Source organism: Alternaria triticimaculans (assembly GCF_023758025.1).
Source record: "Alternaria triticimaculans strain BMP 0046 chromosome Unknown scaffold_1, whole genome shotgun sequence".
NCBI classification, from domain to species: Eukaryota; Fungi; Ascomycota; class Dothideomycetes; order Pleosporales; family Pleosporaceae; genus Alternaria; species Alternaria triticimaculans.
In genome coordinates this window covers 2,248,389-2,268,343 of record NW_026055958.1, presented here as the reverse complement: position 1 = coordinate 2,268,343, position 19,955 = coordinate 2,248,389, and the positions used below count along the sequence as shown (strand labels likewise).

Below are 19,955 nucleotides of genomic sequence, written 5' to 3'. Positions count from 1 at the left end.
TTCGTAAACCGTGTGTGTCAGGCCATGACGGGTACTTCACCCAGAGACACCCTGTCGTCCCTAACAACTACAAATTTCTCTGCCCGTGTTTGATGCCAGTGGGAAAATGACCATCATGCACCCCTACGGCAAAGTGTGACACGGCGAGAAGGATCGCAGGGCACTCCAGCGAACACTTGGCCGATAGAAAAGCAAAAGAGGCTTGATCCTGTATCCCAGGTCGTTGGAACCGATCGGAGCATGTTACCTTCTACTGATTGTGCGGCGAAGTGGCACAGTGCATGTCACCAACTTTCGCGTTAATTATACAGCGAACATGCCGAAACATGATTCTAGAACCAAGTTGGCTTTACTATGGCGAATTAGCAGCAAGAATTGCTCACGGGATGTGTCCGAGGAAGGATCTCGCAACCGAACCTTTGGTCCTCATGGGATGCATCCTACTGGTCACTTAGCGGCCAGGGTCTGGGTGGCACGGTGAGGCGCTGCGCCTGCAGACCGCGAGATGGGAACGCAGCCCTTGTAGGTGCAGATATTCTGACAAAGTCCTCTCATGGATGGAGTTCCGGCTAATGCGGGTGGCAAAATGAATGAGCACGGCGTATTAGAGAAGTGGACAACATCTTTGCAACATCGCTCGTTGGCATAAACGAAAGGTGTTACGGGAAGACCACGGGTTGAGGCACAGCGGCCCGCTCAAAGCCGGTATGGACGAGCGACACGATCGGAAGTTTTCCAGCGTCAACGGGGAGCACTCCGTAGTGGCTTGGCGTTTAGGGACTTCGCTATCTGGGTGTGGGTACCTCGGTAACGCTACCACCCCATCTTCACCAAAAGCCTGCCGTCGCATCCCACGCATACTGCGGCATGGTTACTCGCCATTAGTGCATGATCCTCCATCCTGCCTTTTTCGACAAGCCGTCCTAAGCTCCCAGCAATTCTGAAGCGATCGAACAGCAGCGTATGCAAGGGATCTGCCGCCCCAATATAAACACTGCCAGGGATACCTACTTGCAGGTGGGCGTGCGTTGTTTAGTCGGCCAAAGCTTGACTTTCGCCGCCGCGCTGGGCATCTCGAACCTCCCACGTGAGTACCCTAGCCGCTCGCACCGCCTAAACTTTGAATGCGGCAGCAAGAGCGCAAGCGAGATGAACTTCGCATACTCATGCCAATCGTCGCTCGATGAAGATCTGCCAAACGAAGCAGAATAAATCAGGCTGAACCTGCGCTCCATCACATCCGGTTTCTTGGATTCACGCCCAAATTTCTTCTTCCTTCCCACTGCATCCAGGATGAGATCCTTCATTCCTCTTGGCGCCTTCGTGGCATCTGTTTCAGCTCAGACTGGGGCTTTCGAACCAGCAGACTTCAACGTGACTGAAGCTTTGATCGCCAATGGTGTCAACGTCTCCGCCATCCCTCAGCTCTCGGGCTTAGTGGAACGGAGCGCACTCAGTGGCTGCTCGATAGCTGTGCGTCTCATCTTTCGTACTCTGATTCTATACCCAAAACGCTGACAGATACATAGTGCTCTTCGTTGAAGCTCATATATGGCAGCGGAAAGCTCCTATCCGAACAAACCTCAGCCTATGACGCCTTCACTGCCACATACTGGGCTGCCCAACAGGGCGCCTTGAACCCTCAATGTATCTTCGAACCTTCAAACACGGTGGAAGTGTCTTCATTGGTCTTGATATCTCGTCTCACTCAGTGCCCTTTTGCCGTCAAGGGTGGCGGCCATGCTGCTTTTGCTGGAGCATCGAGCATCGAGGGCGGAATCACTGTTTCGATGAAGAGATTCAACACCGTCGCGGCATCCAACGATAAGAAGTACGCCAATGTTGGGCCAGGTAATCTATGGGTCGATGTCTACACCAAACTTGAGAAGTCAGGCCTTGGAGTTGTTGGTGGCAGAGTAAGTCCCACCAAATCTATGGCATGTGAGCTAGCTAACAATTCTCCAGATGGCTCCAGTAGGTGTTCCAGGTCTCGTGTTGGGTGGCGGTATCTCCTTCTTTTCGAACAAGGTGGGATGGGCCTGCGACAACGTTGCTGCCTACGAAGTCGTTACAGCTTCTGGTCTCGTGGTAACCGCAACCCCAACGAAATTTCCCGACTTGTACTGGGCACTTCGTGGGGGCGGTGGGAACTTTGGCATCGTTACAAACTTCAAGCTCGATGCGTTCCCACTCGGCCAAATGTGGGGCGGTCAACGCATCTTTACAGAGAACAACTTTACTGGCGTACTCGATGCTCTCTACAACTTCGCCCTTACCGGATCCTCCAAGGACACTGACGCTGCTGAGATTGTTGTAAGTACCTACTAGTGGTGCAGCCGTTGTATTGGCGTGTGTCTGACCCCGCGCAGTCTTTTGGATTTGAGTCCAGTATCGGAAAAATGGCGATCGTACAAACACACTACGCACAACCTGTCGCCGATCCTCCCGTATTCGCGGAGATCAGAGCCCTCTCTCCCGTGATGGATGACACAGCATTTGGCACGCTGGCCAACATGACTATGAAGATGAACGGCGGTAGTGCTGAGGAAGAGCTTGGCAACCGCCAGACTATGTGGGACGTGTCTCTCAAAGTCGACCGCGAACTCTACACCTATCTCGTCAACACCTACTACACGCTGCTTCCAGATATTCAAAACGTTGAAGGTCTTTCGCCGTACATTTCCATCCAAGCTATCACAGAAGGCCAACTCAAAGGCATGCAGAAGAATGGCGGTAATGCGCTCGGTCTTGACGCCAGCAAGGGACCCTATTTTGTCATGAACATGAGCGCCTGGTGGAACAAGGCTTCGGATGATGCTGCTGTTCTCAAGTTCTTCTCCACTGTCATGAACAAGGTCAAGGCTTATGCGAAGAGCAAAGGTTTGGACAATGACTACATCTACATGAACTACGCAAGCGAGTTTCAAGATCCTCTGGCAAGCTATGGATCGGCGAATGTAGCGAAACTGATCGCTGTGAGCAAGAAGTACGACCCTGCTCAAGTGTTCCAGAAGCTACACCCAGGTTACTTCAAGTTGGGCCAAGGAGCGCCCAACAAGAACATGCCATGAAGCTAACTACGCATGCTGCGGTTTCCCGATAGTCATAAGTAAATGGAAACTTTACAAATCAACCCACTCTTTGGTTGTTCTTCAAGTGACTAATCTCCATGATAATCCCATCCGCTCAAAACGCCCAAGAATCAAGTTCGACGTGCACCGGTACACCTGCAGACCATGTACAACCAATCACACGGCCATGATCGACTCGCCGCCGTCTTGCGTTATCCTTTTCCGGATGTTGACCTTAAGCAGTCGGCCCGTAGCTTTCACTAAGCTTCCGTCATCATTCTTCGCGAGGACAGTGCTCGGACAATACACAAGCGCTTCTCCGGTTTCCAATCCCTCGATCTGCTGCATGAGAGCCTTGTCGTCGTTGCCGTCAAGGGCGCTGATATGTCCCTTGAGTGCGCCATACCAGGTAGGGCTCGAAAAGCGATGAATGACGGTCATGTTGCAAAGCGCAATAAGTTCTGTAGACACGGTCGGTTCTTGAGTGGAGATGATCATACGGACACCCTCGTGCCGCTGTACACTGATGGTATGGCGGAGACACTCTGCGAGAAACTTGGATCCTGGACTATCGGACATGTACTAGCGTTTTGTTAGCAAGAACTCATTGGTCAAGAATTCAAAGCATGTACCTTGTGCGCTTCGTCCAGCACCACCATCTTATTCTTGATGGGAGACTCCAGAAAGCGGTCCAAGCCCAGCTTGAAAAGAACACAGGCTGTGCTCGATGACATGAAAGCATCGGACAGATCCATGATAATCATCTCGCCTGGAAGGAATTCTGGCTCCGCCGCCCTGCCGTCCAGATCGAGGAAGGACTCAAGCATCGCTAAACGTTGTTTCAGGGCTTGCGATTGTGCTTCGTTTAGATCTATCTTCTGAACTGCCTTGGTGAACGACTTGTAATCGAGTCGCCCATCTTTGTTCGTGGCAGACATCTTCATGAGCACCATTTCGACCTGGCCCATGTAGAGTGGGGGGCTCTTATCTCCAATACCCATCAGTGCACGCAGACCGGTGATGTCGAGAGCCCGGGCGTTGAGTTTGAATGGAATCACGCGGATGTTACGAGAGGGATCCTCGTAACAGCTTCTGATCGCTCCATTGTGCGCGGAGACCAACACAGTGATTCTTCGTACGTTTTGGCCAGGATATTCGGGCTGCGCACGAGCCAGATGCACGGCTTCACTGACGCTGAAACCTGCTCCGCCAGTACTCCAACTTCCATAGCTGAAAACCAGTGCAGAAGCAGGTGCTTCCAAACGGCCGAGGTTCTTGGATGGGATCAAAGCATTTTCGAGCAAGCAAGCTGTAGTATGACTTTTACCACTTCCTTGAACTCCACATATGAATGCAGAAAAAGGCACGTTAGTATTGTGAAACAGGCTGACATCATGTCCGGCTTCATCCAGGTGGTTACCAATGAAGCCAAATTGCGGGACTAAGTCTTTCGCGTGTTGAGTGACTACAGGGGCTGAAAGCAACGGCGCATGCCCGATAGCTCTCCTGACATCTATGATAGTCGCACTGGAGTTATCGGATTTACACTTGTTTGGAACGAGACTTTGCATGAGACTGAGGTCCAATTTGAAGTCCAGTCGATCACTTTCCGCGGCTGTTGGTAATGAGGGGGGTGCCTCAGCTTTGCGAGCACCCTGGCTGGATCCAGAGATTGGACGAATATCCTCGCGGCTGTATTCGGCCACACGCAGTTCCTCGAACGAGTATTGCGAATATGAAGATGGCTGCTCCGATGATTCCGAGACCATTGCCGAAGGTTGCGATGCTGGCGCTTGTATTGTTGGGGACTCTGTTGATGTGCGTGGTATAGAGGTCGATGGGGCTGCCGACTGCATCATTGCTTGTGGTGCAATGTTTTGGGATGCTGTGGTCGTTGCTACTGTTGTTTCGGCTAGTGAAGTTGCAGTGTGTTGTAGGCCCGGACCCTGAGCTCTCCTTAATCGTTCACGACGGGCTTTGGACTTCTCTTGTTGGACCACAGTTGTAGAAGGGAGACTTTTCAATACACGGAGTCTGCAACAGATCAGCAAGTCGACCGCCAAAAGGGTCAGATGATACTCACCGCGACACCGCCCGGTTGATTCGCGCATGCTTTGCTCCATCTGGCTCATGTGCTAAGAGCTTTCTATGAAGTTTGGGCCAGCCGATGAAGTTGGATGTATTTTCATCAAATCCTATCTCGATGTACTTATCCTGAATCCACTTATGCAACTCTTCATCTGGATCGGGCGTCACCGGGGGTTGACTATTGACTTCGGCTGGTTCAGAAGTACTTGTTGAAGCAAGACTGCTTAAGCCGTTGCTGCTCGACGTGAGATCTTCGTCATCTAGTATCCTTTTTCTAGCAATGGTAGCCTGCGCGACGTTTCGATCGGTGGCGCTATCTGTCTCTGACACCAGCGGCTCCTGCACTGGAAGCTGGTCTTGCGCGGCTTTGGACGGGATCGACGGGTTTACGGCAGCGGATGTGTCTGCAGGTCGAGTTTGTGAAGATGCTGCTGGAAGACTGGCAGGCGGTGATGGCTTCATCGCTGCATTTTGCGTTAGGGGTTGGATTACGGAGGCTTCCGGCTTTGGATCCTCTGTCGATGACATTCCTGGTTTCGCTGTAGACGAACCTAAATAAGAGAACTTAAGAGGCTGCTTTGCAGCGGGTGATGCTTTGAAATCTTCCCATGCCTGTGAAGCATCGGACGTCCAACCTGATGGAAGAGTCGATGTGAAAACCTGCGACAAAGGCACCTTTGATGCCTTGTCTGACGAGAAGATAGTCTGCGGTTCCTCGTCTCGAGATGTTGATATGACACTTGGTGTTGCTGCGCGAACATCGCTCCCCTGGTTGGACTGAGTAGGGAGGCTTTGCGCTACCGTTACTTCGTCATCCCCTTGAGCAGAGACGAAATCTGATTCGGTATGTTCCGAGTCATTTGACGATGAGCCTGATGAGGCTGTATTAGAGCTACCATCCGCTGGTGGAGTAACTAAGCCTGAAATCTGCTCATCGTTTTGCTCGGCTGTCGGTGGTTGTGCGCACGGCTTTGAGCGTCTCTCAATATTTATCTTCTCGATACTACTCATGTGTTAGCCTGATCACCACCTAGACCAATTTTAGGAACATACTTCAACACGGCCAAATTCGTAGACGTGGAATCAAAGTCTGGTCTCATTCGCTGCAACTTCTCGATGACAGCGTTACGATCGTGAAAACGGCCTGTAGAATCGAGCGGTGCATCCGAGCAAAGCTCCTGTCACTGTTAACAACCTGCAAAAAGAAAAGCACATTCGGTAGACTAACATTGCAGAACTCCTCGCTCAAGCTAGGTCGCTGTTAATTATGTTGACTTAAAGTGATGATTCTGTGCTAGACGCAACTTACTCTATAGGCTCGGCTCCAATTTCGTACACGGTCACTGGGTATCCTGTCTCTGTTCTCTTCGTGCGGCCGCCGACATCCGCATTATTGAACGAAGAAGACGTTGACGAAAACATGACTTTATCGTTGCAAGGGTGCTTTTCGACGTCGCTTTGCAGGAGATTTACAACTTTGCTCGAGCATTCAGTGTTGGGGTGGAGAGCGGGAATGAAGCCGTTATGTCAGTAATGTCCTGCACGGGCGCACGCTGAACCAGTCTTGAATGTGGGACCGCCCTCGTGTGAAGCAGGTACCGTTAAGAAATAAGTGTCGCGTTCCCGAGGTGACCGTTATCGATTAGCCCCTGGCGCTACCAGAAACCCTGCAATGCATCCATCAATGAATGTACGGTGAACAATCTCATCAACACTCTGTATTCCTCCTTGCTCTGACAGACGAGCCTCTTGCCCAGCTGTCAGGTGTCATTCCAGATGATCTCTCCAATTTTTAGCACCGTTGGCGTTTCACGTAGGGATACCTTACGTAGGGATACCGGGTGACCGGCGGGCTATCGCTGTCGATGACGTCATACGAACGCGAGCCTGACGCGTCAAAGAATGCAGGTGTACAGCTGCCAAACCAACACCCGTAGGAACTTCCTGCGCATTCGCTACTCAAAGTACCGCCGAGACGTGGAAACTTCTAGTCGACGAACGGCAAATCATGTTCGGTCCTTCTCGCAACACCGTAGGCACAGACCCATTCCCGACTATTCAGCTTCATTAACCATGTCATCAAGCATACCGACTCTGCTACATGAACTATTTCGGCCTTGACAGATGCTCCTATCAAAAGTCTATTCTACTTCAGATCAGCTTCGGTCAAACCATGAAGACAAAACCTGGGCTTCCGACGCCGGATCATGCGCAGAGGCCCTTCCTATGGCTTCCCAGTGTCGCTCCGAAGACATAGTGCACTCATACCGTCTCTCTTTCGTACGTGATTTGAAGCTGTCGCTCTTGCTCTAGCCATAATGCCCAATGCTCCACGATGCACACGTTCGTCAGCGCCTTATCCCACCAATCCATCTCATGTTGGTAGTTGCAACCATCTTCCGGATCTTTAATCCGATAGCTGGGCTTTGGGAAAAGTTCCGTACGACAGATGCAGCATAGATGGCTATTTTCCCTTGCAGCATGGATCCATTGCTCCAAATGAGTGCGACAATAGCTGTGTCGACATGCTGTGATTACGCCTGGCGGTATAAGCGCGTCCTGACACACGGCGCAGTCGGCATCAGTGAGGCCTTCTATAGGAGCTGATACCTTTTCGACCGGGACCGGTTCCCCGCGCCATTCCATTTGAGCGCCATCTTCGAAAGCTTCTAAACACTCGTCACGATTCGTCTCGATGCGTAGTTCTAGCTGCTCTAACTCATCGAAGATGTTGAAATTGGGCGGTACGCCGAGAGCCGAAGTATTGCGTTCCACATCAGCGTCGACCTCAGCCATGAGCTTGCCTTCCAGACGGCAGAGAAAGAAGGTAAGTCGAACTACTAACACATAAGCTCTAGCGTTATGTGTTAGATGGAGGATTCTGGCCTTCTCGTGCAGCCCATCAGTGTCACTAAGGTTCTGGTACCATAGGCTCTCCATTACTTCTCCGCAACGATCCTTGATCGCGTATAGTGTGCTAACTGCCTCCTTTACAGTCCATGACCAGTGCTTCTTTGGTAAACAGGCCGCAGCATCCACCAATGTGAGGAATCTTATGCCTTGGCGTGTCAGCTCTCTACCAAGTCTTTCCTGCTTTGCCCAAACTCTGTTGGGCAGTACGCGTTTTGCGTTGCTCATGAGAGTCTGGAAGCTAACATCCTCTTCTTCAGGAATTGGTGAAGGCAACATCTCAGGTGCTGCGAAAGTAGATGAGTGGGGTTGCGGCCGATAAGAAAGTCTCCTCAGGTCAGTGCTTCCAAACAGCTCCTTCAACTCGTCACGCACAGTCTCAGGCCGTTGAGGCTCGTTATCTTCTGCCAAATGCCGATCTGCAGCTGCTAAAGCATCATCCAGGCGCATCGATATGCGGTCATCGATCCAGTTACCGGGCATGTCTGATTGTCGCAAAAGTCTTGATGTGCTATCGTTGTTCCTCTCGGAGTTGATTCTCGTTTGGATAGACGGGCTGAACAGTCGGGGCTAAGGCGCAACAGGAAGGATACGTAGGCTCTATTTAGCGGTAGGAACCTGTACAGAATGCACGTGTGCGAAGCAAAAGATGTGTATCAAGTGACCAGGTAGCAGTGAAGATCGGTTGAAAATGAGCAACAATGCAGCGCATTTGCATGTATCAACGTACCCCCAAGTCTATATAGCAATACTGTTCGCTGTTTTAAGAAACTACAAACAAGGCAGTCTGGCAGCTAGATTGTTCTACATCGATCTGTCGCGAGTTTCTACTAGATCATGAAGCGAACGCCAGTGAACCAGACTAGAGTGTCAAGAGGTTCATCGGAAATTCTCGCAACCTCAAAGTCCACAAACACACAACAGATCGTCACGAAAGCACCCAGAAAGAACCAATAAGGTGAAACAGCATCTTCATTGTCAGCCGATGTAGCCTATACCACTATCGGACCTGGATACCACAGCTCCTCCTACCACTACTAAGTCCAATCCAATTCATACTGATCTTTATAATATAAACATATTTACTGTTCCTCCAAACTCGAACCCAATCGCCAATAGTTTACGCGCCCTGGATGCGGCGACAGAGAGGGCGGCCCCTCTCAAGGGTGTTGGGGTCGCAGTTCAATCGGCTGTCCTCGATGCAGGTCAATTGGGCGCCGCCTATGTGTTGCGATTAGCTCCGAACGCTCATTTATGGATCATGATATGTGGGTTACTCACAGTTGTTGACGCTGTCGGGGACACATCGGCCGCTCTGTCCATTGACAGTGCACACATCCTGCTTCAAGCTGGTGTTTGCAACACAGCACGCGCCTTCGGGAACGGGACGGTTGTCGTTGGCGCCTTGAGGCCTGGCAGCGGCGAGGGCAGAGAGAGCGAGGACAATGGCGGAGATGGTGAACTTCATTTTTGCGGTTGAGTTGGTTTGTTGGTGGTTTGGAAGGTGTCGGTAATAGTGTTTATGTTAAGGGATTATTGATAATGAAGAACCGACCAGCGGAAGGAATAGAATTGAATAGAGAGCGAAGTAGAGAGTAGTAAAGAAGACTGTGGTTGAGGATGCTGATGAGGCTACTATTCGGCGCGGTACCAGGCCTCTCTTATACACGCTGCCTCAGGAAGCTCCGCAGGCGTAGACCGAGGCACAGCGAAGACTTCACGATGCATTGCTCTCCCTGGCCGCAACACCCGTACTGCATCCTGCATCTGCCCAATTCCCTCATCCAACGCAAAAGTTCCACCGGTAGAAAACACACGAGACAAACACAAAACAACACAATCGGTTGCGTCGGCCTGGAAAACACGGCCACGCGCCTGCTTCGAGCATGGCGGAAACGGGCGCGTGAAGAGAATGGATACCTTGGCGCTCAGGCGCCCTTGAAGGCATATCACGATACGCAGATCATACAGGAACGGTCGCTTCGACCTTCTAGGCGCCCTGCGAGACGTTGGAGTGATGGCGGGAGGGTAAGGAGGGATGAAACTGTCATGCTGTTTGGGTGGCTGGGGTGAAACGTTAGCTTCCGTGGAAGGCGGCGAGCCACAAGCGAGTCGTGACCTTCCGAGGTCGACAGTACATTGCGCCTCATGAATTCGATGAACTTCAAAAGTTCTGGGGTTTTGCCATTTTTTTGAGTCGGCCTACATGGAAGAGTCGCTCGTAGATCACGGCTAGCACACGTGTCGTCACAGTTTAATTAAATTGTAAGAACCTCGATGCTTCTGAGCGGAAGGAAGTTCTAGTTCGATACAAAACCACTGTGCAGTAGTGTTGATTGTGGATGCCTGCAGACTTGTATCGGCACAAACCTAGTCTTACAACAGCGCATATGCACTTGCTCTTTCCAATGTCAACATTGGTCGGAGGTAGTCGCGAGAGTACAGTCGCGGGATCTTAATATGGCTTGAACCTTGCCTTCTCTTTCTTGTCCTTGCGTCTCTTCTTCGCTGATCCCGCTCCTTCATCAACGTCCATGGTGCTCTCTTCTGAAGGTCTCCAAGCACGAATGTGCCCATCTTCGCCGCATGTGTATGTTGTGTTTGTCTGCCATGTATGTCAGCTATAGAACGTCGTGTCATATTGTAATGAGGTTGTGCCTACATGAGTATCAGTGAAGAGATCGCGGACAATCTCCTCGCTGTGGGCGCCTGGGAAGGATATGCTCTTGTCGAGATCGAAGCTGTAATCCAGAGGTCCGTTGGTACCTTTATCAATCGGTATGAGGTTGAGAAGATTCTCGCTGTGACCACTTAATACTGATAATCGCTTTGGTACACACCACAGATGGAAGACATACCTATGCTTTCCTGCAGCAACACAGGCTTGTTGTCCGACCCATGCCAGATCCACGACATACTCACATCCTAGTCCTTCCCTAACATCACCACACACCTTCGGAGTCGGTTCTTCCTCTTCCTCTTTCTGGCTCTGTAGAGCAAAGAAACTCACTGTCTCGTCCGTACCAATTGCATAGATGTCTGTGCCAGGATACATGAAGCCTGCATGTGCAATGGCTGATCCATGGTTCACAACTTGGTACAAGGCATCATCTTCATCTGCCTGAGAAGTATCGAAGATGTTGATTAGGCCGTCCGTGCTAGATGATAATAGTAGAGTTGGATGCGATGGGTGCAAAGCAAGGTTGGTCACGGTGTCAGTATGAGACTCTACGTAGGATCGGAGAGGAGCTGCAGGGCTGCGCTGATCCCTAAGGATGGGTTAGTGATACTGATGCTACCAATAGACGAGGGCTGTGGCGATGTACCATATGTAGACCGGCGAGCTGGTCGGTCCGTCTTCTGGGTTTTCGATACCAGCAGCAACGAAATTCTTTTCAGCGTCGCACACCAGTGCTGAGACAAGCTTGTGTGCTGTGCTGATCGTTAGCGTCACGTCCCTCGCATCCAGCTAGGAAAGAATTTAGTCACTCACGACTTTGTATTTCTAAAACCTTCTGCTTGCTCCTCTTGTCCCAGAACCTGATCAATCCGTCTCTTCCTGCTGTTGCGACAACATTGCTGGGTGCATCGTTCGCTCTTTCCAGACAGGTTATGTTTTCATTTGCGTTTGCGATCACACCATCAGGTTGTAAGTCGGCGCTATGAAAACGCAACGAGTCGTCCGAAGATATGCAGGCCAATTGATCGGTCAAAGAGTAGGTAAGAGGATCTTGCCGTGACGCTGTGGAGATGATTTTGTAGATGTACGAGCCGGCCGGAAGCCCGGCGTCGGCGCTAGAGATCTGGCGGAGAGGCGTCATGGGGTTCTTCAGTCAATGTGTGTTGATGTTATTGCTGCAGGTGTGACGATGGGCGAAAGAGGTCACGTTATTGCGACAGCAGCGGGACGAAGTTGAAGTAGAAGAAAATTTGCAATCACCGAGCGTGGTAACGATGCCTCGACCCAAGCATCATCGAACACCCACATTGCCTTGTTGCCTACATTTTCGGACGACGTCGTAGGCACAAGACGAGTGTGATGACAGGAATTACCCGTCAGCGCCTTCACGTGCCCGCTTCAAATGACGGGCAAATGGGTCGACCAGCATGGGTAAGCTCGACGTTATAATGCTGCAATTACGCATCTCATTATCTCGCAAGCTTCGCATCAGGCGATGTATCGAGGCCTCTGTGTCGACAGGTTACAAATTTCACGCAAAAACACAATATGTAGCCTTGATATGAAACTCGTGCAGACATAGTCTTAGTCAACACAAGCGATTAATACAGGCAGTCCCTCTCCGATCCCTCCTGAGCCCCATCCACTGACATAACGCCAGCAGACAAAATAGGCCGTCACTCCCGCAGTTCAGCACGTCAAGCGCTCCTTGCCGGCGATATCGAGGTTCGTGAAGGAAAGGAAGTTGGCAGGGCGCGCGCGAGAAAATATCGGGTGTCCGCCAAGTGCGTGACTAAGCCGCGTAATGCTGGGCTGCTGATTGGGCGGTAGGGGGACCTCGGGAATCGGGAAGATTTGGGCTGGCGGCACTGCGCATCATCGACGGTTGACAACCACCACACGACACCTGACGGCTCTGTCGATTGGCATCAGAGAAACTGCACAATGGCTTCTCAGCGGGTATTCCAACTTGGCCTGCGACGGGCGGCCGCGCCTAGTCTGAGGGTACAACCGGCGGGACGCATGGTCCAGCGGAGGTATGTCATAGCAGCATCGAGCTTCCTCGCACCACTTGTACCGCCTATACTCATGCGCCCGCGGATGCTAACAATGTGCAACGTAGGCTCGCAGCGACCGAACACGCCTCGCAGTCCGAAGCAGCCGAGATCCTCGCGAAGCAGCGCATCTACCGCCCCGTCTCCCCCCACCTGGCTATCTACAAGCCGCAAATCACTTGGTACGCCTCGTCGCTCAACCGCATCACGGGGATCACCCTCTCCGGCTCCCTCTACCTCTTCGGTATCGCCTATCTGATTGCTCCTTACACTGGATGGCATCTCGAGACACAGTCAATGGTGGCGGCCGTTGCTGCATGGCCCGCGGCTGTGAAGATGGGAGTGAAGGCCTTCTTCGCTTTCCCGTTCTTCTTCCACAGCTTCAACGGCCTGAGGCATTTGGCGTGGGACGTGGGTATCGGATTCAAGAACCAACAAGTCATCCGAACCGGATGGACCGCTGTCGGATTGACGGTCGTCATGGGTCTTTACTACACTTTCCTCGGATAAGCGATCGCACTCAGATGGAGTCAGTAGGGCGGTGAAGAGAGAAACGAAGCGGTCTGGGTGGTGGCGATGAAGGAGAATAGCGAGACAGTAGAGGAGGAGACGGAAGGGCTGCAGGAGGAGAGATACGCAGGGTTAGAAGTGTATTTCTCGGAGGATGACCAAGAGTACGAGCAACATCTACAGAGCACATGTCAAATGAATGACAATTTCTTTCTTTGCATATTCGTGACCAGGCACTGAGCCAGGCGGCGGTGATTTACTGAGCGTGTGGAGAACCGGCATTGCTCTTCTCCAGACGAGCGCGCGAACGGCAGCAGTCTATCAAACTATTTGAGGACATGAGAATACGACCATGTCGAAAGCCGAGGGAGTGTCATCCGGACAACCGACAGACCTTGACGAATTGAAAGAATGTAAAGCACGCAGTGTCCGTAAGCAATAGAAGATGGCAGTCTAATATAGGTGGGGACCAATGCGCCTGTCAAACCCAAGGCGGCGAAGAGAGAAGCGCAACGCTTGGTCCAGATGTCACTGACTGGCACGGGACCACGCGTTAATTGGCGCGTAGCCGCCACGGCTGATTTGCAGTAACCACGAAAGACAGTGAGCATCTGCGCCTTGCTGTGAAGTGCACTCAGAGATGAGCTTTCGCCATGGAGGACTCACAAGCTCCCACGGTGCTTGGGGATTTTTTCTACGATGTGAGTATCCGTCTTCTGCGTCGCGTTTGGATAGCGTGTTGACCCCGGCCGCCGATCGCTCGAGTTGACTGACGCCACACCAGGACCCATCTCAACTCTCCCAGGCTCTCAAGCAGCGGGCCTGCCGCGACAAGCCATTCCGCTTCACCACATCGACTGAGAGCCCGCACTCAGGCGACCACGCTCCTTTAGCCTTGCCCTCGGCCCAGCACACGGGTTGCGTCTCTCTGCACCTGCCCGTCGTGCTTTCCCCGTTCAACCGCGCTCTTTCCCCACGACGCGCCGCGACCACAAAACATGTCAAGCCCGCCGCCTTGCTCACCCACCACAGCGCGCCCACAACCACTGGCAATATAAGACACGGGGACAGCGTATTCAAGATGTACCACAGCTTCAACATGATGGACGCGCCGGGCGACACCCAGCCGGACAGTCAGATGATGAAGACATGGACAAGCGGCATATATACCAGCGAGGCCAAAGAGGTCAATCCTCCTAAATCGCTGTTTGTGGACCATTCCGACGACGATAATGGCGACGAACTGCCTACAGATGAGATGGACATAGTTGCATCGAGTCAAGACCAGCACATGCCAACGCCTACGAGCCCTACCGTAATCGACGCCGACGACGACGGTTATGCGCAGAATAGCATGGCGCCTACAAGTCCTCTCAAATTCCAAACACCGGCATTGGCAGACAGGCACAGGGGGAACTCTGGCCAGACGCTCAGCTCGGCCGTGCGGACAAACACTACGCCTGCCACGGCTGATTCACCCTCGCTGTTCTTTCCTGCTTTCGACAATGGAGGCGATGGCGGATTACAGCATATCTCGCTAACACAGGCCTTCAACAACACCCAGGCGCCTACCTCGCCCGCTGTGGGCGGTGTTGCAGAAGATGTGGTTTTCACGCGCCCGTCGCCCAACTTCAGCCACTTGCGGCACTCCAGTCCAATTCCCGCCTATTCCAGCCCCATCAAAGCCATGCGCCCCGACACACCCAAATCTGATCCCATCGTACGATCATCCAGCGAACCACGAGCCGAATACGTTACAATGAAGCAATCGCAGGAGAAGCGGAGGCCTTCTATAGGAGATGAGCAGAGCGTGCCCATAGACCAGGATAGCTGGCAAGAGCTGTCTCGGAAAGTGAAGGCGCAGAAGGCAAGGGAGCATGCCCATCGCCGGGCTGCCAGCTCCTTGTCACACATCTCGGTGCCGACACCATTAGTATCGCGATCCGGAAGGAAGCGCGGACCGGATGTCAGTTTACCATCGCCCGTCAAGTCGAGGAACTCACGAGGTGGCGAACATAGTGAATGTCCGGATGACGGTGACGAGACAATGGACGAGCAGTCACAACCCATAGTGGGGAACGGGGTGAAAGACTACAATACCGAACAATTGCCCGACGGGTCGTCACAGAATGCGGCCCATACCGCACGGACTAGAGTGAGACGTAATAGCAACGACAATAGTGTGCAGGTTCCCAAGACTTCCTCGCACCCTCACCGCACTTCGCGGACTTCTACCCAGCAAGCAATTCCTTCCTCGCAGCTGCAACACGAGTCGCAACTACGGAACGAGAATACACAGCGATTTCTACGAGACACAAATCAGCCACCTAGCAGCAAGGAGTCAATTGCTGTTATGGACTCGCAACCAGATGCAACCGCAGACTTCGATAGTGTACCGCGACCAAAATCGCTACGATTTCCATCGTCACCATCGATGAATCAATACAGTATCAACCAGACTACCATGGCCACTAAGACCGGATATACGAGTCAGGTCATCTCTTCATCAATGCCCCCCATGCCACCCAAGTCTAGCCTGGATGACGACGAGACTCCCGACGGGGAAGAGCGCGTACCCAGCAGCCCTCCACTCCTGAGACCCGAAGACGCAGAAGCAGAAGAAGGCGATCTGGAATACGATGAGCACACCTACGACGAGTACGCAGAGGGAGCAGCTGAGCGGGACACTGCGACACCGACTATTGAAGAAGACACCGTAATGGACGAGGACGAAGACCTGCCGCTTGCAAATGAGGAGCTCAAGGGCAACGCTACAACTGAACTCCAAGGCGAAAAGTCTGATGAGGAATTGGATCTCGCCCAACCCGGCAAAGTGGATATGGGAACCGACCAGCAAGTTCCGGAAACCTTTGAACAAGATCAATCTATGGATGACATCCGCGATGGCGATCTACCACGGCATAGCCCGACTACGAAGCCACCCAAGCCACCGAGCATGCGTCGTCAAAACACTGTCCCAGAGACTGACGCGCTCGATGAGACGCAACCCACGTTCTTCACAGATAATATGTTTGCTGAAGCCACAGAGGACGACGCTGCTGTACTCCGTGAGACCAACAGTACAGACGCTTTCCAGACCGCCCAGGAAGAACATAGCCTATCTGAGCCGAACAAAGCTGCACCTGTTAGCTCAAAAGACAATGGAAGCGATGTGATACGTGGAGATAATCGTATCCATTCTATTGATGACATTTACAATCTACCCGAGACACAGCAGTCAGTACCAGAAGAAGATATCGAAATGCCACGGTTGAGTGGTCTTGAGGATGACGATTGCGATGCCTTCATGGCTCCGACTTCACCAGCACCTCCGTCTACAAAAAGGCGCAAGGTTACATACACAGCGAAGCGTGGTGTCTTTCGCAGCCCACCAAAGCCGACCACAGACAAGGACGCACTTACAGAGCCGCCCAAATCACCCCGTCTCGAGCAGGTTCAGCACGCGCCTGAGGACACTCCGCCGACTGTGTCAGTTCAGGCACGGGAAGATCAGGGCGCATTGGCCGCTACGCGTGAAAGAGAAGCGGTACAGGCCCCATACAAACGAACGACATCTTTAAAGTCAAAGATCTTGCCAAAAGCCAGTAGAGCCCAGAAGGAGAGGCAGGGCGCGTTGAAACCAGTATCCAGAGAACTCTTGCAGAGCCTGTCTTCACCGGCGAATTCACCAACCAAACCAAAGCCTTCTTTGGAGGTGCGTAAAAGTACTCCGCTCACTCCTACGAAGCCTCGGGAAGTAGTTGTCGATAGACCAGCCGATGTCGAGATGCTCGACGCTGCTGTTGAGCCGGATGAGCCCATCAGCTCCGCACCCCATTCGAGCAACGCCGAGATGCCACTAGAAACTCCGTCGCAACGTGTCACAACCCCACCAGGGGAAATCATTGTGCCAAATAGGGTCTTCGCGTCCTGGCCAGGCAGCCATTACTATCCTGCCACATGCATCGGTCAGGCCACTGCCCGTCAGTTGCAGATCCGCTTCGACGATGAAAACATTACGTCAATGGATGCAGTGCATGTCCGTGCTCTGAGTCTCCGTAGGGGTGATCAAGTCAAGGTTGATGAACACGGTATGAAGAAGAACGTTTATGTCGTTGTCGATTTCAAGGACAGGATCGATGACCTCAGTGGTGCAGAGTTCCCCATTACTGACCAACGCGGATATACGACAGTTGTTCTGGAAGAACGCGCCCGGGAGAGCTTGCCCAAAGCTAAAGCAATGCAGCCAGCGGAGCACATATCCGTGCCTGTGGGTAAGATCTACCTAACCGCTTCACTATGGAAGCGACTTCGCGATCGATCCTTCAACTTCTCTGCAGCCATCACGCCAGCCAAGCCAGCTTCTCATTTCGGCACTCCTGTTGCTGATCCATTCACAACACCCTCTTTCAGCCGACGAGGAACAGGAGTACCATCACTGCTGAAAGACGTTACCACACGTGCCGCGTCTGTGGCATCCACCGCCCGATCCGGCAGTGGCGTGTTTGCGAACATGGCTTTTGTTCTTACTTCTACTGCAGCAGACGTGGACAAAGAGGTTGTTGCTAGGCAAATCAAGAGCAACGGCGGACAAGTCCTAGAACAAGGTTTCCACGAGCTTTTCGAGAGTGAGCCCAGTGAGGCACCAACATCATCTCAGAGCCGTCGTAGATCGGCCTCTACTATCGATGGGTCTGCTGCACTGGTGCTAAAGCAAGCATACAGAGATCTGGGCTTCGTCGCTCTCATCTCTGATTCTCACTCTCGCAGCACCAAGTACATTCAAGCACTCGCCCTCAATGTTCCGTGTCTGCATCTTCGCTGGATTCATGACTCACTGAACGCATCTCGTGCTGCGCCCTTTACGCGATACCTTCTGCCCGCTGGTGTTTCCAAGTTCCTCGATCCGAACGGTGTCGTGCGATCCCGTACAATGGCTCCTTACGACCCGGCTGGCGAGGACGTCTCCTTCGCCCAAATCATACAAGATCGTGATCTTCTCTTCCAAGGCCAGAGTGTCCTTCTTATCACCGGCAAATCGAAGAAGGAAGTTGAAAAGCGACAGCCATTCGTATTCCTCTCCCACGCTCTGGGTTCTGCTACAGTCGGACGCTGCGCCGATCTTGTGAACGCATCCGATATGCTCACTAGCGGCAAGTGGGACTGGGTATATGTGGACAACGGCGAAGGCGGCGTCGCAGAGGCTGCCGCAATGCTGCTCGGTACCGAGAAGCCTGTCGCCAATGGCAAGACTAAGAAGGCCAAGAAAAGGAAGAGGGATGAGACCGAAGTGCAAGAAGAGCTTCTCATCAAAGGAGAAGTGAATGGGCATAAGGTAAAGATTACGTGTGCGGAGTTTGTCATTCAGAGTTTGATCTTAGGCGCTCTCATTGAGGAGTAAACGTCTTTGTTGGTTTTGATTTCAGTTTTCTAAGATCTCCTCCTTAGATGATGGTTTTAGGCGCTTGACATGGCACATGCACACATGTAGCACGAATTCACGTGCAGGAGGCGTTTCGGATACATGTACCATCACCAGCTTCACTTTTCGGATGTCACATAGCGCGGCGCAAGGCCCGACTCTTTTTCTTTTTCCTTGTCCATTCTGTCGACGATTGTCCAGCTAGCGTAGCATACACAGTACGAGAGCGCTTTTACTACCTTCCCGGCGTTGAGACATCATGCAAATAATCAAAAGCCTCGTATTGGCATATCCCATCTTAATTCCTGTGCATATCTGGGTGCGTCCTTTGAGGACCTTTTGGCATCATACTTCCGCGCACCTAAAGCATGCATTGAGACAAGTATATGAGCAGGTGTGGGTGTTATTAAAGATCTGTCCAGTTCTGGTATCGTTCTCTGCCAGTAACAGCAGCATGCATCAGTGAGCTGCACAATCATGCGCCACGCTGTTAGGCGCAGTGAAGGATCTGTTGTGTTGAAGAAGAAACTTTCATGCATACTATCGAACGGAACGACTGCAAGGCATGCGTAGCAGTTGCAGTCATGATAATCGCCATGCAAATTTGTTTACGGCCCGAAAGCTCTTCTTACATACTACGCAGTAGGCAGCACAAGCACGGCTGTTTGTACGTAAGATCACTCAACGATCCCAGGAGCTCGGGAGCTTGTGCACAGTACTATACTGTGAAGACACGTTCCTCCTCCTCCTACATCTACAATTCCAGCGTCACAATCGGCGTGACTGCGGTAGTGCGAGCATGTCGCACATAAGTCTGTTACTAGCTTTTCTGTTTGACAGTAGTCAGAAGGGGCCACGGTTGCCATCAAACTCAATACGCAACAGAGCAAGCGATGGGCCGCAATGGCGACGAAGGCAGGGAGACAGGCATGGTGAGAAGGAGCAACAAACCTGAATAGGATGCCCCGTTGATGGATGTCACCCGTTTCGTCCGCTAAGGCACTGCAATCACGTCTAAGACAAGTGTAGTTGTCCTGCTAAAGCATGTTGACGCCCCCTTGCTAGACACACGACAGTATTGGCATGTGAAGAACAAGCAGTGTGCATGTCCATCCTTCGTTTGAGCCAAACCCCGTGGATGCAATCGCTCTCTTCCGCAAGCGAAGGATCGCGAAGAGCGCTTGAGGTCCCTGTCTATCCATGTCCCGCTGTTGAGATGA

The 19,955-nt window shown here is 52.2% G+C and overlaps 7 protein-coding genes across 7 annotated transcripts; 3 read left to right on the top strand and 4 right to left on the bottom strand.

Annotated features, from left to right (window-relative positions):
• Window positions 1–1,293: 1,293 nt before the first annotated feature.
• On the top strand, window positions 1,294–3,071 carry J4E78_000735 (uncharacterized protein; the record flags this gene model as incomplete). The annotated part of the gene is made up of 4 exons (XM_049361397.1): window positions 1,294–1,473; window positions 1,530–1,916; window positions 1,966–2,313; window positions 2,370–3,071. The coding sequence occupies 4 exons, from the start codon at window positions 1,294–1,296 to the stop codon at window positions 3,069–3,071; spliced, it is 1,617 nt and encodes a 538-aa protein (XP_049226680.1).
• Window positions 3,072–3,248: 177 nt separating this feature from the next.
• On the bottom strand, window positions 3,249–4,840 carry J4E78_000734 (uncharacterized protein; the record flags this gene model as incomplete). Its single annotated transcript, XM_049361396.1, has 3 exons — window positions 3,249–3,653; window positions 3,704–4,380; window positions 4,618–4,840. The coding sequence occupies 3 exons, from the start codon at window positions 4,838–4,840 to the stop codon at window positions 3,249–3,251; spliced, it is 1,305 nt and encodes a 434-aa protein (XP_049226679.1).
• Window positions 4,841–7,566: 2,726 nt separating this feature from the next.
• On the bottom strand, window positions 7,567–8,552 carry J4E78_000733 (uncharacterized protein; the record flags this gene model as incomplete). Its single annotated transcript, XM_049361395.1, has 3 exons — window positions 7,567–7,578; window positions 7,728–8,488; window positions 8,546–8,552. The coding sequence occupies 3 exons, from the start codon at window positions 8,550–8,552 to the stop codon at window positions 7,567–7,569; spliced, it is 780 nt and encodes a 259-aa protein (XP_049226678.1).
• Window positions 8,553–9,189: 637 nt separating this feature from the next.
• Window positions 9,190–9,537, bottom strand: J4E78_000732 (uncharacterized protein; the record flags this gene model as incomplete). Its single annotated transcript, XM_049361394.1, has 2 exons — window positions 9,190–9,290; window positions 9,351–9,537. 2 exons carry the CDS (start codon window positions 9,535–9,537, stop codon window positions 9,190–9,192), a joined length of 288 nt encoding a protein of 95 aa, XP_049226677.1.
• A 987-nt stretch (window positions 9,538–10,524) lies between these two features.
• Window positions 10,525–11,890, bottom strand: J4E78_000731 (uncharacterized protein; the record flags this gene model as incomplete). Its single annotated transcript, XM_049361393.1, has 5 exons — window positions 10,525–10,674; window positions 10,732–10,870; window positions 10,928–11,227; window positions 11,396–11,501; window positions 11,563–11,890. 5 exons carry the CDS (start codon window positions 11,888–11,890, stop codon window positions 10,525–10,527), a joined length of 1,023 nt encoding a protein of 340 aa, XP_049226676.1.
• An 803-nt stretch (window positions 11,891–12,693) lies between these two features.
• Window positions 12,694–13,313, top strand: J4E78_000730 (uncharacterized protein; the record flags this gene model as incomplete). The annotated part of the gene is made up of 2 exons (XM_049361392.1): window positions 12,694–12,785; window positions 12,872–13,313. 2 exons carry the CDS (start codon window positions 12,694–12,696, stop codon window positions 13,311–13,313), a joined length of 534 nt encoding a protein of 177 aa, XP_049226675.1.
• Window positions 13,314–14,394: 1,081 nt separating this feature from the next.
• J4E78_000729 (uncharacterized protein) lies at window positions 14,395–18,714 on the top strand (the record flags this gene model as incomplete). Its single annotated transcript, XM_049361391.1, has 1 exon — window positions 14,395–18,714. The coding sequence occupies one exon, from the start codon at window positions 14,395–14,397 to the stop codon at window positions 18,712–18,714; it is 4,320 nt and encodes a 1,439-aa protein (XP_049226674.1).
• Between the last annotated feature and the right edge of the window lie 1,241 nt (window positions 18,715–19,955).